At 58.4% G+C, this 21,614-nt stretch overlaps 1 protein-coding gene across 4 annotated transcripts; it reads left to right on the top strand.

Annotated features, from left to right (window-relative positions):
* The first annotated feature begins 5,506 nt into the window (after window positions 1–5,506).
* Window positions 5,507–21,225, top strand: RAC2 (Rac family small GTPase 2). 4 transcript variants are annotated; one of them, XM_078449473.2, is made up of 7 exons: window positions 5,507–5,883; window positions 7,766–7,837; window positions 13,516–13,633; window positions 14,238–14,300; window positions 14,642–14,801; window positions 18,085–18,216; window positions 20,360–21,225. In XM_078449473.2, exons 1-6 carry the CDS (start codon window positions 5,870–5,872, stop codon window positions 18,213–18,215), a joined length of 558 nt encoding a protein of 185 aa, XP_078305599.1. In that variant the 5' UTR covers window positions 5,507–5,869; the 3' UTR covers window position 18,216; window positions 20,360–21,225. The 4 variants fall into 4 exon arrangements, with proteins under 4 accessions (XP_078305599.1, XP_078305598.1, XP_078305597.1 ...); XM_078449472.2 differs by lacking the exon at window positions 20,360–21,225 and adding an exon at window positions 18,863–19,795 and having other exon boundaries at window positions 5,513–5,904; XM_078449471.2 differs by having other exon boundaries at window positions 5,517–5,904.
* Window positions 21,226–21,614: the final 389 nt, after the last annotated feature.

The following is a 21,614-nucleotide window of genomic DNA, read 5'->3' as shown; positions in this document are numbered from 1 at the left end:
CGGATGGCTCAGTGGCTTAAGCGTCTGACTTGGGCTCAGGTCATGATCTCGCTGTTTGTGAGTTCGAGCCCCACATCGGGCTCTGTGCTGACAGCTCGGGGCCTGGATCCTGCTTCGGATTCCGTGTCTCCCTCTCTCTCTGCTTGTGCTCTGTCTTTCTCTCTCTCAAAAATAAATAGACATTCAAAAAAATAAAATCGCAGATAAGACAAAGGCGCTATTCGATACAGCAGGAAGCGCTCCAGACTATCCAAGAAATTAATATTATAAAAATTGGGAAGGAGGAAGTAAAAGTGTCATTTGCCATCAGCGAAGGCTGTCTACAAAGACCGTCTTAGACTTGTTAGTAGCAAAAGCTCTCGATAAATTATAATAAGAATTTCCATCCATATGGCCATATATATAAGTATAATATATATATATATATATATATATATATATGTCCAATATGCAAAATTTGACATTTTCCCTGCATATAGGCGACAAACAGAAAATGCAATTTTAAAAGGTGTTAGTTCCGAGGGCACTAAAAGTAATAACGTATCAAGGAACAAATCTGATGGAAAAACATGCATGACCTTTCTGGGGGGGAAATTATAAAACTTTATTGAAAGCTATAAAGGAGAAATATAACAGGTTAATGGGTAGGAAGACTGAATATTACCAAGATGTCCATTCTCCCCCAAATTCTTCCATAAATTGAACCGAATTCTAATTAGAATCCTGACATAGTTTTTCTCGGAACTTGACAAGCTGATTCTCAAATTGATAAGAGGTCAGTGCTAACCATTTTGAAAACATTCAAGAGGGGGGAATTTGTCCTGCCAGCTATAAAAAGCTGGCACGGGGTTTTGGCAATTAAGGCAGCGCTGTGCTGGTTTCGGGGAGGACAGACAGACCAACAGCCAGAGGGGCTGGGAAGACTCACGCAGTACAGACACCTGCCGGGAGACGCCGGGCTGCAGCTCACTGGGGTAAAGGCAGGCAGGGCGCCTCAGCAAATTGTGCCGGAGAAGTTGGTCATGGAAACGATGAAATTAAACCCATATGTCATCATACCCTAAAACCCGTCCCAGCTGTATAAAGGCCTGAATATAAAAGCAATACCTTAAAAGCTTTAGAAGAAAACGTAGGAGAACATCGTTTATGAAATGGGGCATAGGAAAGGATTTCTTTTTTCTTTTTCTTCTTTTTTTAAAAAAAAATTACTTTAGAGAAAAAGAGAGGGAGTGGGGGGGAGGGGCAGAAGGAGAGAGAGAATCCCAAGCAGGCTCTACGTTCAGCGTGGATCCCATGACTGTGGGATCATAACCTGAGTCAAAATCAAGGGTGGGACATTCAACCAACTGAGCCACCTGGGTGCTCCTGAGTGTCTGTCTTCCTTCCCTTCCCTTCCCTTCCCTTCCCTTCCCTTCCCTTCCCTTCCTTTCCCTTCCCTTCCTTTCCCTTCCCTTCCCTTCACTTCCCTTCCCTTCCCTTCCCTTCCCTCCTTCCTTCTCTTTCTTTTCTTTCTTTCTCTTCCTTCCTTCCTTCCTTCTTTTTTTTCTTTCTTTCTTTCTCCCTTTCTTTCTTTTTCTTTCTTTCCCTCTCTCTCACTCTCTTTCTTTCTTTCCTTCCTTCTTTCTTCTTTCTTTCTTTCTTTCTTTCCCTCTCTCTCACCCTCTTCCTTTCTTTCCCTCTTTCCTTCCTTCTTTCTTTCTTTTTTTCTTTCTTTCTTGCTTGCTTGCTTTTCTTTCTTTCCTTCTTTCTTCCTTTGGGAAGGATTTCTTTAAACTCACTCCAAAAGCAACGCCATCAGGGAAGAAGTTTACAGGAGACTACATTCAAATAAAACCTGGTCGTTCAAAGTCACAACCGATTAAAAGACAACCCAAACCCAAAGATCTGAAAAAAGATAGGCAATTTAAGTTTGGAAATCAGATTATACAAAGAACTTCTCCAAATAAATGCAGAAGAATAGAGGAATGGACAAAAAAAAAAAAAATACGAAGAGGCAATTTAGGGAACACGAAACACGAATGCCCGATCAATACTTGCAAAGATGCTCAACGGCACCAGAAGTAAGTTAATATAAATTAAAACCGCAATGAGATGTCAGTTCACATCCACAAGGTTGACCAAAGTATAAAGGCCACAAGGGCAAGTGTAGGCGAGGGTATGGACCACGGGCGCCCCTGAAGCATGACTTCTCTCTCGATTGAGGGAAAACACGGACATGGCCTCCAGTTCTGCACCCCCACTTCTAGAGAAATCTCACACGCCAGCTCCAGGAGTCCGCACATGATCATAGCAGAGCTGTTTATAAAGCAGGCTTTGCAAACTCATATATATCCACTAACAGGAGATTGGAGAAATACATTTTGAGACATTCATATCGTGGAAGATTGCATACCAGCAGAAATAACTGAACTGGAGGAAGAAGTCAACCATTTACCAGCACATTGCTGGGTGGAGGCTGAGATTCCCAAATCCTCAGGCTTGTGGTGAGAAGGAGGCTGGGAACTGATCTGAGTGGCCTCAGAATAAGAGTTAGGACCTCTGTGGGGACAATCTAGGGAGGCGGATTGGGCTGAAATGAGGAAGGCTTTCGGAACAGGCCCGGTTGCCCGAGGGTGGAAGAGACGGTCTCCTAATGAAATGAGTTCCCCGTCATTGGAGGTATGTGAGCCGGGGCTGAGTTCCCCGTCATTGGAGGTATGTGAGCAGGGGCGATCCCTCTACGCATGCCCAGAGGCCCCGCGTATCTGTGAGTCGTGAGTCTGCGAAGTGTGGTTAAAAGAGTACAGGACTGAATGAGTAACCAGACGGTGACACATCCCCGTGACGGACCTGCTCGCTAATGAGAGGGGACAGACCACAGCACACGCAGCGACCCGGATGTCTCTCCGAAACACGCCGAGTGAGAGAAGCCTTTTGCAAAAGGTCACGTACTGTGTGATTCCATTTATGTGAAATTCTAGGAAAGGCAAAGTCATCTAGGAAGACAGAAAGCAGATGGGAGCTTCTGCGTGTGGTGGGGGGAGGGCAGGAACGTCCCGCAGTGATGGGAGCGTTCTGGAATGTTCCGTATCTTGATTTGGGGGAAGGTTTCATGGGTGTATATATCTGTCAAAATGAATGGAACGGCGTACTTTAAGTGGATCCATTTAGGGGTGCCCGGGTGGCTCAGGCCGTTGAGCGTCCGACTTCAGCTCAGGTCATGATCTCGCGGTCTGTGAGTTCGAGCCCCGCGTCGGGCTCTGTGCTGACAGCTGGGAGCCTGGAGCCGGCTCTGGACTCTGTGTCTTCACAGAGGGAAGGAGGGAGAACCTATAAGGAGAACCTAAATTCGCTTCCAGTCGACTACAAGTGTATCATCCCCGGCAAGCTAGCGAGCCTCTCTGTGCCTTGGTTTTCTCATCTGTAAAGTGGGGGGAGCAGGAGAGGCCCCGCCAGTCGTGTGTCAGAGCAGTGAACTCACGCTGGAAGCACACAGCCCTTCCCACTGTCCTCCCAGCCCTGCGTCCACCTGGATGCTGCCGTCCGGGCTGCTCCCCTCCCATCTTGTTTCTCTCCCAACCCTGGCCTGTCCACATAGCCTCAGGGCCACCTGCAGATCGGGACAACCCAAGAGAGGGGTTTCAGGATCCCCGGGTCCCTCTCAGTACAGATCACAAGTCATTCAGGGCCAGCTTCCTCTCTTTCTTTTTTTAGAAGTTTATTTATTTGTTTTGAGAGAGAGGGAGGGAGAGCGGGAGGGGCAGAGATAGAGGGAGAGAGAGAGAATCCCAAAGCAGGCTCTGCACGGTCAGCGTGGGAGCCGGACGCGGGGCTCGAACTCACCAACTGTGAGATCGTGACCTGAGCCGAAATCAAGAGTCGGACGCTTAACTGACTGAGCCACCCAGGTGCCCCTTGCGGCCAATGTTCTAATCTGTGTTTTGTATTCCTTGCAGAGCTGAGCCCAGTGCTGGGTATTCAGGTGGTGTGTAATCGAATGCATGCAGCACGAAGGAGGGAGTTGGGTGGCCCTAAGTCAGGGTGACTTTTGCTTGGATTGTCTTGGAGAAGTGGCTTTCTCAGGATGGAGGGCAGGGGCCATCTGAGGGCCGTGCGGGCCATGTATGGTTGGGCAGGCTGTTCACTGTGTAAGGAAGCTCCTCCCTAGAGGGGCAAATGGGAGATAAAATCCAGTACGTATAACCCTTTCCAAGTCATGTGGCCTCACTCATTGGCTGTGTCTTCCCAAAGAAGTGCATTCTTCCTTTTTCTTTTCTTTTTTTTTTAAATAAACATTTTTATTCTGGAACGAGTTTAGCTTTACAGAAAAGTTCCAAACATAGTCAGAGAATTCACCTATACCCGTCACCCGGTTTCGCCTTACGTGAACATCATAACCAGGGCACGCTTGTCAAAACTAAGAAATTAACGTCGGCACAGACTGAGTCCGCTCAGTTTCAGACTTGATTTGGATTTTACTACGTTTCCCACTAACGTTGTTTTTCGATTCTAGGATCCAATCCAGGACCCCGCAGTGCATTTAGGTTTTTTGTTTGTTGTTTAGATTCACAGAGGTTGCCCTAGGGGCTAGCGGTGGATGGGAAAAGAACCTGGGTCCAGGGGGAGCATGTAGAATAAAGACCTTAGGTGGTTTGTGAGGCAGGAAGCCCAGGGTGGGTCATGGGGGGCCTTCCTGACTCCGTCTGAGCCCCGCGAAGTATTTTCCACCGTCTCAGCTCAGCTAATGCCAAGGACAGAGGAAAGTATCAAAGTTTGTTGGCTGGTTTGAATCCCCGACGGGCCACGTTTTGGAGCAGGCCACTGTCCCGGGGTCTCCTCGTTCGTCCTAAGTGACAGTCCAGGGTGGGTGACTGGAGGCTCTGCCTCTTTCTTCCCCCGGATGTGGCGGGGGGGGGGGCAGTGGCCATGAACAGTTAGAGCCAGGTGAACTTGGGGTTGCCTGGCGCTGGGTATGATTTCAGGCTGGGCGGTCCTAGCGAGTCCGCTGCCTTCTCAGACCCTTCCTTTCCCCCTCGTTACAACAGGTCACGGATCCTTGTTCCAGGGTGCCTGGTCCCCCAGGGTGGCCTCGAGCACCGGACTGGCTCGTGTGGAGCACTGCCCGTAACTTCCTTTTTATTTCTCCTTCTCCATCAGCGGCCCCCCACCTCCCTTCCTGCCCACCCCCCCGCGCCCCTCCCCTCCTTCCGCACTCTGGGATCCCCGTGCTTGGGGGAGCCTTGTGTATGGCTCATGCAATCCCCCGGCCTGGAGTGTCCTCTCTCCGGCACCACCTTTCAAGTGCTGGCTCACATGTCACCTCCCCGGCCCTGGTTCTCCCTTCGTGTAGCCCCGAGGTCCCCTCCCTGGAGATCCCTCTTGGCCCCATCACTTCCTGCCTTGTTTCATAGACACACGTACAAGGTCTTATCTTCCCCAGGGATGGGCTATACCTTTTGCGCCCTGGACTCACCGGCACCTGAATACCGTGCAGGGCACACACTTTCAGCTCATTGAGTGTTTACCACTTAGACTCGAGGGGGACTGAGCTCCTCAGGAAGCCCGAAGCCTTTGGAGAACTGCTCCAGCCCGGCGCCGTGCGCAACAGGTCAGGCCCCAGCCCAGAGGGTACCCGGGTCTCCTGTCGGTGCCCCAGCCGGCACCTGAGGGGCCCCGGGCTGATCTGCCAGACCGCATGCTCCGCCCTCTGCAATCGGCTGTTGGGGCAGCAGCTTGGGTAAGTTCCCCTTCCGCTTCCTCCTGCCTCCCGTCCTACTGAGCTGCTCTTCCGTCCGGGGGGACCTCGCCAGGCTCTCCAAACCCTTGGAGCCCGCAGAAACGCTCCGTGCCCCGAGCTGTCACCAGCGCCGCCTCCCAGGCCCCGGACGCGATGCAGGCCATCAAGTGCGTGGTGGTGGGAGATGGGTAGGTACCTGGCTGAACCTCTCACCTGGCCGGAGCCGCCCGACTGGGTTACCCCTGAGACCCTCCCGCCCTGCAGATGTAGGAGTCCCTGGGAAGCAGCTGGGAGGGGCTGCTCCCTTCTTGTCCCCGGGGCCCAGAGAAAGCCCCCCCCCCCCCAGGTGGGCAGAGGACAGCTCCACTCTCTTTTGCCCACTTCCCTCCGGAAGCTGCCTGGGGGGAGGTGGTGGAGGGTGCGGGGCTGGGGGTAGATGTGCCCGGGGCCTCTCACCTACACCCTGAGAGCTGGGACAGGTCTCTTATGGGACCTGTCTTCCACTCTGTGGAGGCAGATGGGGCGGGGGTGGAGAACCAAGAACCTGGCCTTTCGTCCGCAGGCTGACCTGGGCTCTGGTCACTGGCTTGCTCTGCTGTGTGTCCTCAGGCAAGCTGCAGAGCCTCTCTGAACCTCAGCTTGCCCATCCGGGGAGAGGCCACGCCCCTGGGGTTGATGTGTGGGGGTCACCTGACATATTTCGAGGGGCTGTCCTGTGCTCAGGGCGCTCAATAAATATTACCCTCCTTCCCCTCCTCCCTCCCTGACTCTCCCCTCCCCCTCAGCCTGCCTGGTTGGGGAGGACTCGCGCGCCCGTGGGGGATGTGGGCAAAGAGCAGAAGGGGGAGGGGAACATGAAGGGAAGGGAGAGGGCAGGAGGGGTGGGAGGGTGATTGGGAGGGCCCGTGCCAGGTAGGCTGGGCCGAGGGGCCTTCTCAGCCGTGGGCCTCAGTCTCCTCATCTGTACAACGACTGGTCCGAGATGCCGATCTTTGATGCCGGCCGTAACAGCATCTCAGGGTCCAGCCCACAGGGGCATCCTGGGTGCAGTCCAGCCTACCCCAGCATTTCTGGCTGGGCAGCCCTCCGTTCCCACCCTCCCGTTCTGCAGAGGGGCAGCCTGAGGCTTTGGGAGGCTCAGCTCTTTCCTGCCCTGGGTCGCAGTGGCCCTGACACGACGGACCGACTTTGGCTCCGATGGGTCTCCTGGGAGCGGGTCGGTTTATCAGAGGGCCCTCGGCTGATTCGGATGTGCTGGCCGGCCTTATCTGCCCGCCTCTCTGCCCAGCCCTGCTCACTTCCGCTTTGTACCTAATCTGAGGCGGGGAGGGCAGAAGCCAAGGGCAACGTTCCAGTCATTCAAAGTTACCTTGGTGGCAGGCCCTGGGGAGGGCGGCGGTGGGGGAGGAGAAGGCGGCCAGCCTTCTCAGAACAGGAAGTGACGAAACGAGGGCCCAGGGGCCGCCCCTTTGGCCCCGGGCTTCCCATGGCGCTACCTGTACCCCCTCCCGGCCCAGCCGACTCGCAGACCCAGGGAAGAGGGCCCGAATCGTGGCCAACACTCTTCAGCACTCACTGTGGGTCAGGCGCCGGGTTCTCCCCTCTCTCCAGTCTTCCCACCCACCTAACATTAGGCCCATTTTACAGGTGGGGAAGCTGAAGCTCAGAGAAGTTAAGCAATTTGGCCCAGACCTCATGGGGTTTGAGGCCAGGCCTCTCTGACCCCCAAAGTCTGTGTTCTTAACTGTTACTCTCTCCGGTGAGGTTGGGAGGGATAGGCTTTCCCTAACACGGACAAGCTGCTACACTGTGTCACACGTGGTGCTGGCCTCTTTTACAAGCTTCGTGCTAATTTACTACTCAGCACACTCCTGGGAGGATGGACGCATCGCCGTTTTCTAGATGGGGAGACTGAGGCCCAGAGAGGTGGGCCCCAGTCTCCCCCCCGCCCCCCGAGGGCTGGGCCAGGGGATAGCGCAGGTGCTCAGAAACCTCCGTGTCTCGGGCAGGGCCCGTGACCGCTGTCCTCTCGAACTTTCTGCCTTTCAGAGCCGTGGGCAAGACCTGCCTTCTTATCAGCTATACCACCAACGCCTTCCCTGGAGAGTACATCCCCACCGTGTGAGTCCCCGGGGAGGGGAGGGCCGGGGCGCTGGGAGGCTGGGGAGAGTGGCATCCTCGAGCCCACCCCCTTTTCAGACACGTCCTGTGTGGCGGCCCGTGTGGGCACCTGGGGGTCTCTGCCTGGCAGGGGTGCCTCATGATCCAGCCAGGAAGCAGCGATCGGCGTGGAGATGGGCATTGAGGGCGGGGGCCGGGGCCCCAGGGTGGGAGAGAGCCGCTGTCCAGCTGTCCAGCTGGGCCTCGGCAGGAGGTGGGATGTGGGGCTGGGTCCCAGAAGAGGGGCTGGGATGGGGTGGTTGGAGGAGGGGGCAGTCGGGGGCCTTGACACGGGGGAGCAGACAGCAGACGCATGCACGCACGCACGCACGCTGTTAGGGGGGAGGGCACTGCCCTCTGGAGGCCAGTGGGGAGCCCTGCCCTGTTGTGGGATGTGGAGGCGGGTATGTAGGAGTTCGTGGGTGGCAGCCTCGGGAGGGGGGGTAAGTGGGAAAGCGCCTGCCCCGCCCCCACCAACCCTCAGCGGGTCCCTCCCTCCGCAGGACAACTCCCCAACCCTTAGCACTGCATTCAAGGCTCTGCAGGGCCTTCTTCCCACCTCGCCTTCCGGCATCGTGGCCCATCACTTTGCTTCGTGTTCTGCCTGCTTGTGCCCACCAAACGCTCCCTGGGCATTCTGGCCTCAGGGCCTTTGCTCAAGCCGTTCCTTCTGCCCGGAGTGCCTTTCCTTCCCAGGCGTCTAAGACCCTCAGGCCAGCTCCGGTGCCCCCCACCCCCCACCTTCCAGGAATCTTTCTCATGCAGCCTGACAGGACCTCTCACTCCCTTGAGTGACTGTATCTGATCCTTCCTGTGACTGTGTCTCTGGAGGGCAGGGAGCCTTGTACTCTACGGTCACCCTGTTATCTCATGCACATCGTCTTATACCTGATAGACGTGTTCTGTGTTGGCCTGAATTGAACTCCATGGAGAGGCCCTCGGAGGATCCGTCAGAACTACCCACCATCTATGGGGGGGCCTATCGTGTCCTGCATGAAATGCCACACATGTGTGCCCTCCCTCGGTCCTCAGCAGAGGTGGCCGTTATACCCAGGCCACTCACGGGGGAAGCTGCGAGCCTCACGGCTCCCAAGGGGCCTGCTCCCCAGGATGCCAAGCAGCCGGCCGGGCCAAGGCAGAGAAGCCTGGGTAGGGACCCTGGAAAACGGGCTTCAGCACCAGCTTGTCTTCTGAGTTCCCAGATGGCCTGGTGCCAGTGTCCAACCCTCTCTGCACCTGCCGTATCCGTCCGTTTGCCATGGATCATCAAGTGTTTATCAGGCATCTCCTAATGCAGAGGCAGGACTGGCTCTAAGCCTGAGAGGGCACAGCTCCCGCAAAAGGCCGTTGTCGCCGGCGGTGCCCTGGCCCGGCCTGCCTTCCTGCCTCTCTGCCTGTCCCAGCTGGGGGGGCCCGTTCGCTGAAGGACCTTAGACCAATCATTTCTCCTCTCTGAGCCTCCGTTTCCCTTTTTTATAAGGTCAGAGCTGGGCTGGGAAATCCCAGGCTCACCGCCGGGGCACTTCTCCTGGGCAGGGAGACGAAAGGCAAGCTCTCTGCTGCAAGACGGTGGGACCCGCAGAGGCCAGGCTAGGGCCAGTGGTTGCCAACGACTTGGAGAACCCGGGCTCCTGGTGGCCCTTGGTGGGCTCGGGACACCGGACGCCCCTTGCAGACCGACAGATAACGAACCAGGCAAGGTCTACCTTCCCAGGACTCTGGGGAGTTTGGGTCAGACCCTAGGGCCATCTTGAAATTCTTAACTTTTGAACAAGGGGTCTTGCGTTTTCATTTTGCATCGGACGCTGCAAAGTATGTGGCCAGTCCTGCATGCCATGCTCCTTTGTCGTCCGGGACAAGAGTCGCTCAGCTCTGGACAAGCCCTCTGAGAGGCTCCAACTACACGCCTGTTCCTCTGTGATGGGGAGGGAGAGATGAGTCACGCCGAGCCCTTGACGTTGGAGGGCGGGGGCAGCCGGGGGGAGTGGGGTTAGGGAAAACAGGAGATCCCTGTTTTCCTGGGGGGGATCCCCCTCCTCTGGGGACAGTCGGGTTTGCTGAGGCTGGGACACGTGTGCGGCCAGCACGTGGTCAGATGAGCAGGTGAGCTGAGCACAGTCATTGCCAGGCGTGGGGGGTTGACAGCTCAGGGTCCAACAGATGGGGAGACTGAAACTCATGACCATGTCCCTGGCGCTCTGTAGTGACTGGGCGCTCTGGCTGCTTCGAGAAGGTGCCAGAACTCAGCCACCGCCGGGTGGCTCAGCTGGTGGGAGAAAAGAACACGCGGTTAATTTCGGTCAGCTTGGCCAGGACTCGGTTTTCGTTTTCATTTCACCTCTTGGCAAGCCAAGTGTGGAATTCTGTGCACAGCATGGCGTCCAGCCCCTTCTGGGCTCTCGCTGCCCCCCGCCCACCCTCCTGCCGCCGAGGGTGTGGTTCCCCCACTGGCCCCAGCTACCCTTCTCCAGACTTCTCCACCTCGTGGCTCCTCTTAGCCAAGATGATCACGTCCACACCCCCACCCCCCCCCCCGCCTGGTGAAGCCCCTCAGCGGTGCCCCATTGTCCTCAGGACCAAGACCCGAGTCCTAACGGTGGTCCACACCCTGCCTGACCTGGTCGATCCTCCCTGGTCCCCACATCACCAGCCACGCATGCCCCCTGGTCTCTGCGTTCCTTTCTGAAGGTGGGCTTGGGTGGGGGTCAGGTGATGCTGGGGGCTGAGCCCCCTTCCTCCTGCCCCCAATCCCCTCCTCCACTCCGTTGCAGGTGTAGGGTTGGGACCAAAGCCCCATGTAACCTGGGGCAGGTCCCTCCGAGCCTCCCTGAGTGTGTGTCCCTCGTGTGTGAAATGGGGACAATGGTAGCAGCTGCTTTCTGGGCCCACTGAAGTGGCCCAAGTACGAAGGTCCTGGAACAGTCGTTGACGGCTCTGGGTGCTCAGCAGACGTGAGTTCCCTGCCTTCCCCTCAGCTCAGGGATGCCCCAGGCCCGGACTCAAACCTCCGAGTCTCAAGCCCTGAAGTGGCCTCAGCGTTTCCCAGGTGGGGGTTTTCTGAATCTAGTCCTGGCTCTGCCGCCGACTGACTGTGAGATCTTGGGCAAGTGCCTTCCTGTGTGTGGGCCTCAGTTTCCTCATCTGGGTAAGGGGGTGAGGGCTGGCCAGAGCGGTTCCTCTGGTGCTGACTGCCTGTGGATCTCAAGGAAGGGGGGTCCCCCGGGAGGTGTAGACCGCTGGTGCATCCTTGCAGTAATCCCTCAGGCTCTGGAAGCTGGGCCTCTGGGGAGGGACTGGGGTGTGTGTGTGTGTGTGTGTGTGTGTGTGTGTGTGGATGGTGCAAGGAATCTTGGGAGGCTTTCTGGCACCAGAATTTCAGGCTGGACATTAGAGAGGAGAGTGTCCCTCCTTCCTCAGCGTGTCCCAAAGGAATGTTTCCGACCGAAGCCGAAGACACCAGAGGCGCGTCTTTTCCCGTGATGCCCCGTGGTGTCTCCCTGGATGGCGCCTTCTTCCTGAAATCCCACAGGGCATGGCTGGTAGCTAGAGTTGGTACACAGAGCCCCTACTATGTGACAAATGCCTCAGGGGCCTCAGGGTGCAGTGAGGAACAAGCCAGGCATGGTGTCTGTTGTTTGGGCAAAGATTGCTGGGTTGGGGCCTGGATGGGTGGGCTGGGAGGCAGGAAAGGCTTCTTGCGGGAGATGACCTTGACATGGGGCTAGAGGGGAGATGACCTTGACACGGGGCTAGAGGCGGCTGAGTAAGAGTCAGCTGGGCACTGGGGAGGCGGAGTGAAGGAGGAAGCAGAGTGGAGAGTCAGAGAAGTGTTTGTGGCAGCTTCCAGGCAGTAGGGAGCGGGGCTCTCTGAGGAACCGAGAAGTGACCGGAACACTCCATGGATGAATAAGTATGGGGTGCTAAAAATAGCAGGCTGCCCACTTTTGGGGGTGCGTGCATGGGTCTTTCTCAGAACAGTTGTTTCGGGAGGCACCCTGAAGCACTGGGGCTTCTGCAGCCGGTCACCAAGCAGCATTCTGGGGCGGCTTCCTGGAGGAGGTGGCATTCCAAGGGCTTCAGTTCAGTCGGCTTTAGTTCCCATCTACCTGCATGTATTGGGTGCCAGGCCTGGGAAGCAGCCAGGGCCCTGTGGAGCCCTGACCCCCAGCAAGATAGAGACACACGGATTGCCTCTTCAAGGTCAAGATAAAGCGGTTGCCTAAGGGAGGGCACAGTGAGCTCTTTCCAGGTGGAGGCTAGGGGAAGGGGGTGGCCCCCTGCCCCTCCCAACCGCAGTGGAGGAACTGCCTGGCAGGAATTTGACTCTTGAACTGGAGGTGGCATCTGGGTGGGAGGCACGGCCATGATCAAGCTCAGGGAGGTGGGCAGCATGAGCCTTGCCCGGGAAAGAGCTTGGCTGGTGTATGAGGAGAGAAGGAGGAGGATCCTGAGGTCTCAGTGGGCCAGGCCAGGGGACAAGGAGTGGGTGGCTTTTGTGGGGAGGGACAAGGTGATGATCCTTAGCCCTCGTGGGCGGGAGGTGAGGGCATCTGTGGTAACCCAGCTGGGGCACAGGGCAGTGAGCGTCAGACGTGAGCGCTGGGACCCCACGCAACTGGCTTCTAACTTAGTTCGGTCCCTCGCTGGCTGTGGGGCCTTGGGCAGACGGCTATACCTCTCTGATCCCAGTTTTCTTTTCTATAGGCTGAAAAACCAGCACTTTCCTTTCAGGGGTATGTGTAGTGAGAAATAGTGTTGGGTTGGATTAAAACAAAAAAAGAAAAAAGAAAAAAGAAAAGTCTGGAAGCTTGTGTGATGGCCCTGGAGGCCTCCCTGGCGCTGGTGGGAGATTTTAGCTGTCGCTATTGACATCCCCCTATCAACAACCCCCCCCCCCCCCCCGCCCAACACTTTGGCACATGTCTTTCCTGTATGTGCTGGTGGCATTTCTCAAAAGTGTCACCCCCCCCCCCCCCCCGCCCCCCACTCCAAGCCCCCTGCCACCAGCCTGGAAGACCAGGAATTTAGCGCCCCCGGAGGTCCTTCTGCCAATGCAAGATAAGGATGCTGGACAAATACCTCGCTTCCTGCCCCTCAGGGGTCGGGGGGCGCCCTGTCTCCCAGCTGCCTCTGCTGGGACCCCTCAATAGCGCCCCCCGGAACAGCTGGTGTCCCTTCTTTGCCTCTTCCTCACTCCCCTCCCGAGGCTGCCACCTCCTCCGCTCAGGGTTTGTTTCAGGGGAGGACCCCACCCGCGACAGGGTGACCCACATCAGTGCAGCACAGGAAGTGGGTAAATTTGATGCGGGTCTAGCCTTAGGGGGGGATGCTCTGCGACGCCCCCCCCCCAAAGTCACTTCTTCAAAAGATAGGCCAAGGGCAGAAAAGGGACGGAGAGACCATGTCTTTCTCTGGAGGTTTACCTGCATTTAACACTTTTTTTAAGGTAATGAATCAGTAATGGGGAAAAAAACAGCAAAACCCAGAGGGAAAGCCGACTGCACAGGGCCATGCGACGTGCGAGTGACGGTGGCCGCCCCTCCCTGGGCCTCCGCACCAAGCAACGGGAGGAGGCCAGAAGGAGGGCCCGGGGTCCGGGGCGTGGAGACTGACCCTCCTGTGTTGCCTGCTCCCCGCAGGTTCGACAACTATTCAGCCAATGTGATGGTGGACAGCAAGCCCGTGAACCTGGGGCTGTGGGACACCGCGGGGCAGGAGGACTATGACCGCCTCCGGCCGCTCTCCTACCCACAGACGGTGTGCTTCCCTGTCCTCCTATCCCCAGCCTGAGCTCTTCCCGCTCCCTCTGGGGGCGACGCCCTGGGGCCAGGGCCGGGCAACCCTGCCCCTGTCAGTAATGACCCTGCTGGCCAGAGCGGGGCCTCCTCCCCTCCCCGCCTGCCTTCAGCTACCCTGCTCTCACTGTGCCCATCTCCCCGGCCCCCCTGCCTCATGGGCTCTGGCACCCCCCGGGGCTGCCCAAGGGTGGGGCAGGAAGATCCTGGACGGGGCCCAAATAGGGAGCCCAGGACTCTGAGTCCCAGGGGTGCTGGGGAGGGGAGGAGAGATGGGGGCGAGCCTACAGGCTCTCCCTCCGGGCTGGCCGGGAAAGGGCTGGTGACCAGAGGGTAGGTAGTGAGTGCCCGGTGAGGAGTACGGGTTCTGGAATCCCGGGTGACAAACCCGGGGCTTCCGTGAGCCTCACTCTCCCCACCTGTAGAATGGGGCAGCCTGTCGTGTGAGGATTAGTCCCTTAGAAAAGCCTGGATCAGCAAACAGCTCAGCGGCTGCCCAGGTGTGGGAAGGCCCAGGTGATGCCTCCAGGCCTCTCACGGGTGACCGTTGCCTGCTCTGTCCCCAGGATGTCTTTCTCATCTGCTTCTCCCTTGTGAGCCCTGCCTCCTACGAGAATGTCCGTGCCAAGGTGAGCAGGACAGAGTGGGGCCTTGGGGGCTTGGGGCGGGTGACCCGGGGTGGGGGGGCGGGGTTGCTGAGACTTTAGGGCAGGGGCAGGGGCAGCGGAGGGTCCCCAGTGCCAACCAGGGCTGTGAGTCTCTGGGGGTGAGACTCAGAGGGGGCTCCGAGGGGGCTGGGGTGGTTAGCTTTACTCCCCACCCTCTGTAACCTCGTCCCCTCTCCTCCCCACACCCCCTCCTCCCCGCCTCGCCGCCTCTCTTCTCTCCTCACATTCGGTGCCCCTCCTCTCCCCGTTCCCGTGCCCCCTCCTGCCCGCACCGCCTCTCACCCCCCCGCCCGCCCGCCCAGTGGTTCCCTGAGGTGCGGCACCACTGCCCCAGCACGCCCATCATCCTGGTGGGCACCAAGCTGGATCTGCGGGACGACAAGGACACCATCGAGAGGCTGAAGGAGAAGAAGCTGGCGCCTATTACCTACCCGCAGGGCCTGGCACTGGCCAAGGAGATCGGTACGGGGCTTGGGGCTCGGGCTCAGAGAGGGGAGCCAGCTGTGGGGGGGAGCCCGCCTCAGCCTCACGCGGCATTAAAGGGGCTCCAGGGCCAGGCCGTGCCGGGGGGGGGGGGGCTGTCTGTCTGGGGACGAGCAGCCAAGTGGAGCTTGAGTTTTCCAGGAAGGCTTCCCGGAGGAGGTGCTTTGCCTCAGGTCTGAAGGGGTGATTTCCCTTCTGCCTCCTTCTCACTTCCCTTTCCCCAGGCCCCCTCCTCAGGCCAATGCCTCCCGATTACTGGCCCAGAGAAGTAAAGTCACCTCTCAAGGTCACACGGCCAGCAGGTGACGGCACTGGGAGTGGAATGCAAGAGAGCACGTTGCCGGCTCGGCGGCTTCCTCGTGGCGGCTCAGGGCTGCCTGCACCGGGGAGGCCGGCACCGATGGGTCCAGCCTGTCCCCTGGCACCTGGGCCTGCTGTCCCTGGTCAAGGCCTGACCTGCCTGCGGCCTGGGGGTGGGGCTCTTGCCCCAGAGCCAAGCGTCCCCAGCCGAGTTTGGCCACTACGAGCAGTGACCCAGCTGCCCGGGGCGCTCTGCCTCGACACAGGGTCCTGAAGGCCCAGGGTTTGGTCCCTGAGGAGGCTGGGGCCCCCCTCCCCGCCACCCCCCGCCCCGGCCCTGCCTCAGCCCCACACTCTTCCTTCCGCCGGAACTGGGAGGGCTCCGGGGACTCACATCTCTACAGGAAGAGAAACCGCAGCTGCCCCCCCACCCCCACCCCCTTCCTGTGACTAGTCCACTGACATGGCCATCTTTCTCGGGGGGCCTGTGGCTGCCTGTTAAGCCTGGGTCCCGGACCCCATCCTGGGGTCTTTGGCTCCTAGGCCTGCTGGCTTTCCTCGCAAATACCGGGCCTGCCCCCTTGCCCTCTCTTGTTTTCTGACCAGCCTGTCCCCCACCTCCTCCTGCCCGGGGCTGACTCCCCAGCCTGCCTGTGAGCCCTTCCCTTCTAAAGCCTGTGCTTTGGGACAAGGAGAAGGGGGCTAGAAGCCTGGCTTCCGGTCCTGGCTCCAGCGCTGACTGTGTGTGTGACCTCGGGAGAGCGGCCACCCCTCTCTGGGCCTCAGTCTCTCCGTTCACATGGGCCGACCTGCACACGCCCCAAAGGTCCTTCCTCCTCTATAGGGAGATGGCTCCGGATCCTGCCTTGGTCTCTAGCCTCTCCCTCCTGGAGCTGATCCCCAGTGGGGGTGGGGCAGGGGCAGGGGCAGTGACTTTGAACTTGACTCGGACCAGCCTAGGCCAGAGGGGAGGCCGGAGAGGAGGCCTGGGGGACCTGCTGGTGTGATGAGAAGGGCGGAGGCCGCCTCAGCCCCCAGCCTGTGGTGGCGAGTTGGGGAGGCAGCTGAGGTCCCGGCTGGTATAATCGCGGCTGGCTGATGGAGACTGAGCACCTCCTGGGTGCTGGGCCATATACCTCCCCTCCTTGTTCCCACGGCAACCATGAAGGAGGGTCTCTGGTTGACCCCACTTTACAGAAGAGGAGAGTGAAGCTCCGGGAGAAGTCGCCGGCTCAAGGCCACCCAGCCAGGCTAGGGCAGAGCTCAGATCCAAAGCTGGCAACCTGGCTCCATTAGTCATGGAGATCAAGGGCATCTGCAGCACCCCTGACCTGCCCCCACGCCCTTGGCGCTCCTCTACCCCACCTGCCTCCGCTCGATACGCGTCCCGAGTCACCACGTCCTAGACAGATGGGAAACTGAGGCACAGAGAGGGGGACTGGCCAGAGTCCTAGGGTGATCAGAGGCAGAGCTGAAGGGAGCCCAGCACCCTCCCCCCACCCCCCTCTACCTCCACTCAGGGCCGTTGCTCTGGATGCCACTGAGCCGAGAGGAAGCAAGGGGGTGGCAGGTGCCAGGGAGGAGGCAGTTGGTGGGTGCGGAAGAAGTCGACGCTGGCTGTGGTCCCTCGCAAGGAAACAGTGGCCAATGCCCGGCGACACCCTTCTAGGCACAAAAGGGTTATAAGATGATGACACTCCGGAACCTGAACCTGAACCTGAACCAAGGGAGTCTGGCCTCTGCCAGCCAGGCCCTGGGACCACTTTGTGCTCTCCCTGCTGGGAATATGCTCCCGAGTACAGGGGACACAGCCAGCATGTGACTTTGTGCAAGTGACACACTCTCTGAACCTCGGTTTCCTTGTCACTGCCCTTTCTTTCTTCCCAACCCCAGGGCATCTGTGGTCTTCCTCCTTCCAGGGGCAGTCCCTCTTGAGGTCCTGGCTCTCCTCTCCCCAGCTGTGTGTCTCTGGGGCCCAGGCTTCCCCTCTCTGGGCCTGTTTCCTCATCTGGGAAGTGGGGAATCACAGTATTTCTTCACAGGGTTTTTGGAAGCCCCCAGCTCAGTGCTTGGCAGGGGCACCTATCGGCCTTGGTCTGCTTCCTTCCTCCTAGAAGGGCAGACTCCAGGGGGACAAAGTTCCCCTTCCTGCCCCTGCCTTTCCTCTGGTTCCTGAGGTCAGCCCCAGCCCTCTCAAAGAAGGGGCTTTGTGGTTCCTTACTTCAGGGAAACGATTTGTGTTGTAGCAGAAGTGGGAACTCAGGCAGGTTCCTTCCAGAAGGGCATGAACGCGGCCCCCTGGGAGTAAGGGCTCCGCCTGACCATCTGTGCCCCGGGCTCCTGCCCTGAGCGGTCAGGTGGGAGAAGGCTGGTCCCCTCAGCAGGGAGGGAAAACTCTCTACTCCCGTTCCCTTCACTGACAGTCCCCAGCCGCCCCGAGGTGGACGAGAAGCACCCAGCATGTGACTTTGGACAAATGATTTCCCACCTACGAGCCTCAGTTTCCGAATCTGTCAAATGGGACGATGTTAAGGAATGGTCAGATGGCACTTGGAAGGTCCTGGTGACCGGGCTGTGAGCACCTCAGGCCTCCCGAGGGGAAGCGTGGAGGCAGGTGTGCGGCTAGTTTTTTCGGAGAAACTGAGACGTGGAGAGATTCAGTCACTGTCGCTGGAGCCCTTGTTTCCTTTAGGAATGTGTCAAAATTCCTGCCTGCCTTCCCTAAGGGCTTACGTGTCTAAGGAAGATACAGACCTGCTCTTGTGGGTCTTAGCCTCTCTTTTGGAAACCAGGCTCCCCATTTCAGACATGGGGAAACCGAGGCACAGAGTTGTGGATACTCTCCTCGGAGTGGCACAGCCCAGGTGGCCCCCACAGCCTGGCACAGTTGTGTGGCTTGGGAGAGGTTTCTGCCCAGGGCCGGCCCCTGACCTGGGCCTGCCCTCTTGCCACCCCACCCTAGACTCGGTCAAATACCTGGAGTGCTCAGCCCTCACCCAGCGAGGCCTGAAAACCGTCTTCGATGAGGCGATCCGGGCCGTCCTGTGCCCCCAGCCCACGCGGCCACAGAAGCGCCCCTGCAGCATCCTTTAGGGTAAGAGCGCCTCCTTCCCCGCTTCGTGACCCGTCCTCCACCTGCACACAGCAGGCTCCGGCTGGGGGGCGGCGGGGTGGGGGTGGGGGGTTGTCTAGCCACTGCTCAGTGGCCTTGCGTTTCACCGGGAATGGCATTTAGGCCAAGACAGAAGGGCAAGCATCGCAGTGGCCTCAGTTTCCCTATTTGCCTGAGCCGGTCCAGCTCAGTGGAGCCCAGTTCCCAGCAGGAAGGTGCCAGAGCCAAGGCATGGGTGTCGCTAGGCTCCCACCCTGCCGACCCTGCTGGAGGCCAGGGATGGAGACCGGGATGGGAAGATGCGTCGGCCCCACCCCCCAGGAGAGCGGGGAGGAGCCAGCACCTCACATAAGAGTGGAGGCAGGGCAGACTGAGCTGAGACTCCAGTGGGGGCAGAAGGGGGACCAGTGTGGGTTGGAGGCAGCCTGGAGACGTGGGACTAGAAGGGTGGAGAGGCCTTGGTGTGGTGGGCAAGCGGGGGGGGGGGTGGGTGGCGGGGGACTCGTGGGAGGGCCAACCTGGAGCCAAAGCCAGGAGGTGGTCGTGAGCCTTGAGCTGGGAAAGCGGCGAGGGAGCAGGCCGTTCTGCTTGCCATCAGATTCTCACCCCCTGTGTGTCTGCCTTCCAGGTTGCACCCAGCCCTCCCAGCCAGATGGTTCTGACCTCCAGGGTCCTCCCATAAAGCCCAATGGCACCCCGGCTGGCCACGCTGTCCCCTCCCCGCCTGTGGTGTTTCCTAGCAGAGGGCTGCAGAGCTTGGTTGATGGGCTTCTCTGGGCTGGGGGGCCCCTGGGGCTGGAAGGGTGTGAATTCGCAGGCTCTGTTCCCAACCCCTGCTGCTCCTGCCCTCCTCCCCCCTCCCCGGGGGCCAGAGGGGAGCCCCCTTTGCATTAGTGCTCTTCGTGCCCGCTGCCACACAATGGCAGCGTCTACCCCTTTGCCCCAGTCCCACCCGACGCCTGAATCCCCTCTGGAAATTTCGGGCCAGATTGTCGCCAGTATGCCTTCAAGGACGGGTCTCTCGCTCCCTCCTGAGGCCGGCTACTACTCCAATATTGGTGGTCTTGCTTGTCTGAAAGTTCTCCTTCTCCTGAGCCAAAGTGAGTGTCTCAGAAGTTTGCTCCTCTGGTCTGAGCGCTCTTGTTTGGGACAACATGAAATAAACCAAATTCTCTGACTGTCGGTGGGTACCTGCAACCGCCCGTCAAAACCCTGGGTCCCGCGGACTCCTGCCACCCCTCGAGGCTTTCTCCACCGCTCACAGGACCCTGAGCTACATTTGCCCGTAGGAGTCTTAAAACTTTCAGACGCTGCCAGCCAGGACTTTTGCTATTGCAAATGGAAAACCTAATTCAACCTGCTTAAGCAGAAAATAAATTTACTGATTCAAATTTGGAAAGATCGTGTCTTCAGGTGCAGCTTGATCAAGGAGGGAGGGGGAGGCTCAAATTATGTCATCAGGGCTTGCTTTCCTGTACCTCTTTGCTCTGCCTCCTGCTGTCTGGTTCATTTTCTGGCAGGTGTCTCTCAAGAGCATTCTTCCGGGTTCAAGTTGGGCAAAAAAACAAAACAAAACAAAACAAAAAAAACACACACAAAAAACCCAACCCACAAGTATCTGCCCCAGGCAAAGTTCTAATTAAGGTTTACTCTGAATAGACCAGCTTACTTGCGGGTCATATTCAACCAATCGTATTTGGTGGGGGGAGGGTGCTGAGCTCTGATTGGCCAGGCCTGGACCACACCCCATGCTGGAGCGAGGGGTGGTTCCAAGCCGATGATAAGAACCTTATCTACTTAAGGTGGAGGGGTTATCTCCCCAAGGAGGACTCAGACCTTGTTGGAGTTCGGGGTTATGGGTGTCGAGCAGCCAGAACTCCCCAACCACCCTTATTGCGGGTCACCGAAAGGGTCCCCACGGGGTAAGGAAGCAATGCCCGTCCCTGGAGGCACGAAGCAAGAGCGAGTTTCTTTAAGAGAGAGAGAGGGGACTGTGCTCCCACCTTAGAGTTTCCTAATTGACAAGTGCCAGCCTTTGCGCTCCCGTGGATGGTTGCTCTCCTCTGTCCAAGCTTCATGCACGCTCCAGTGCATGTTTATGGCGCGCCTTCTCCCTCTGTTCCAGGTGCGGGGTCCAGTGCTGCACATGAGCTCCTGCCCTCGGGGGCTGACACTCTGGAGAAGCTACATGGAAGCTACAAGGCAGGAATAAAAAAAGAGAGGTCTAAGACCCCGTCCCCCGCAGCACAGAAGTCCCCCCCGGTTGCCAGCCCGCGAAATGCTTTGGGTTTCTGTTCTCTGCTATTCTCTGCTCACCGCCCCCGCCCCCCCCCCCCCCCCAGCTGCCCCCATAAGTCCTGATGTTGGGAGAGGCAGGGCCCTCCACCTCACCGGCCTCCCAGGAACCCCCACCCCCTTGAAAGGAACTGGGTTTAGCCGGGGAAACCCCATGGCGCCTCTCAGCCTCCGCTCAGACAAGGCCTTTCTGTTTTTAAGGTGACTTCACCACGGAAACAAGCCACCCCCCTGAAAACCCCACGCCTGCTCTCGCTAGCATGTGGCGAACACAGACCCACCACCCCCCATAATCGGACACGCTGGTTGTTTGGAAGCCCTGGGGCGCCCCCTCCAGTCGTCCAGAGTCTGAAGCGAACCTCATTTGCTCCCTGCTTTTCTGGGGCCTCCAGATAAATCTGGGACCCCTTCCCTTGACTCCGGAGGCCTGGCCACACCCGGCCTCCAGCCTCAGACCGAACTCTCATTTCCTCAAAGACCTCTCTTTCGTCTTAGCCTTTGGCACACCCTGGTCTGGTCCTCTTTCCTCGAAGAATTTCCTTCGCGCCTCTAACTTCCCTAGATGCCAAGGGCGCGCGCGGGGGTGGGGGTGGGGGGTCTCTGCTACGTGCCTCTTCCCCCGAGCCTGCCCCAGTGGGCACAGCCCTTGCTTTATGCCAACAGCAACGCCAGGAAATAAATTCTCTCACCACCGTGCGTTCTCACCTAGCCGATATTATCTCATTTAATCCCCCTCCGGGCCGCCCAGTGTAGGTGTTAGCAGCTTGGTTTTGCGGAGAAGGAAACAGGGGCACAGGAGGGCACAGGAGTCCGGCTGGAGCTCAACTCACTACGGCAGACACTCTCCTTTCCCATCTCCTCCCACTGCTCGCATCCTTCCTGCTGACAGAAACCTAGTTTTTGGGGAGAGCCGCGAGGTCCCTCGCCCCAGACCAAAACACTTGTTCTCCCGGCCTGCTTTGCCGCTGGGGTCCCACGGGGGCACAGTTCTGGCCAGCAAGGCAGGTGTAAGTCAGCTGGAGAGGTGGCTTCTGGGGAAGTTTGTGTTTTCTTCTGCAACCCCCCCCCCCAAAAAAAAACCCCAA

Source organism: Panthera onca, chromosome B4 (genome assembly GCF_046562875.1).
Source record: "Panthera onca isolate mPanOnc1 chromosome B4, mPanOnc1 haplotype 2, whole genome shotgun sequence".
In the NCBI taxonomy this organism is placed as follows: domain Eukaryota; kingdom Metazoa; phylum Chordata; class Mammalia; order Carnivora; family Felidae; genus Panthera; species Panthera onca.
The sequence above is the reverse complement of the archived record's forward strand: the minus strand, read 5'-3'. Positions and strand labels throughout refer to the sequence as shown.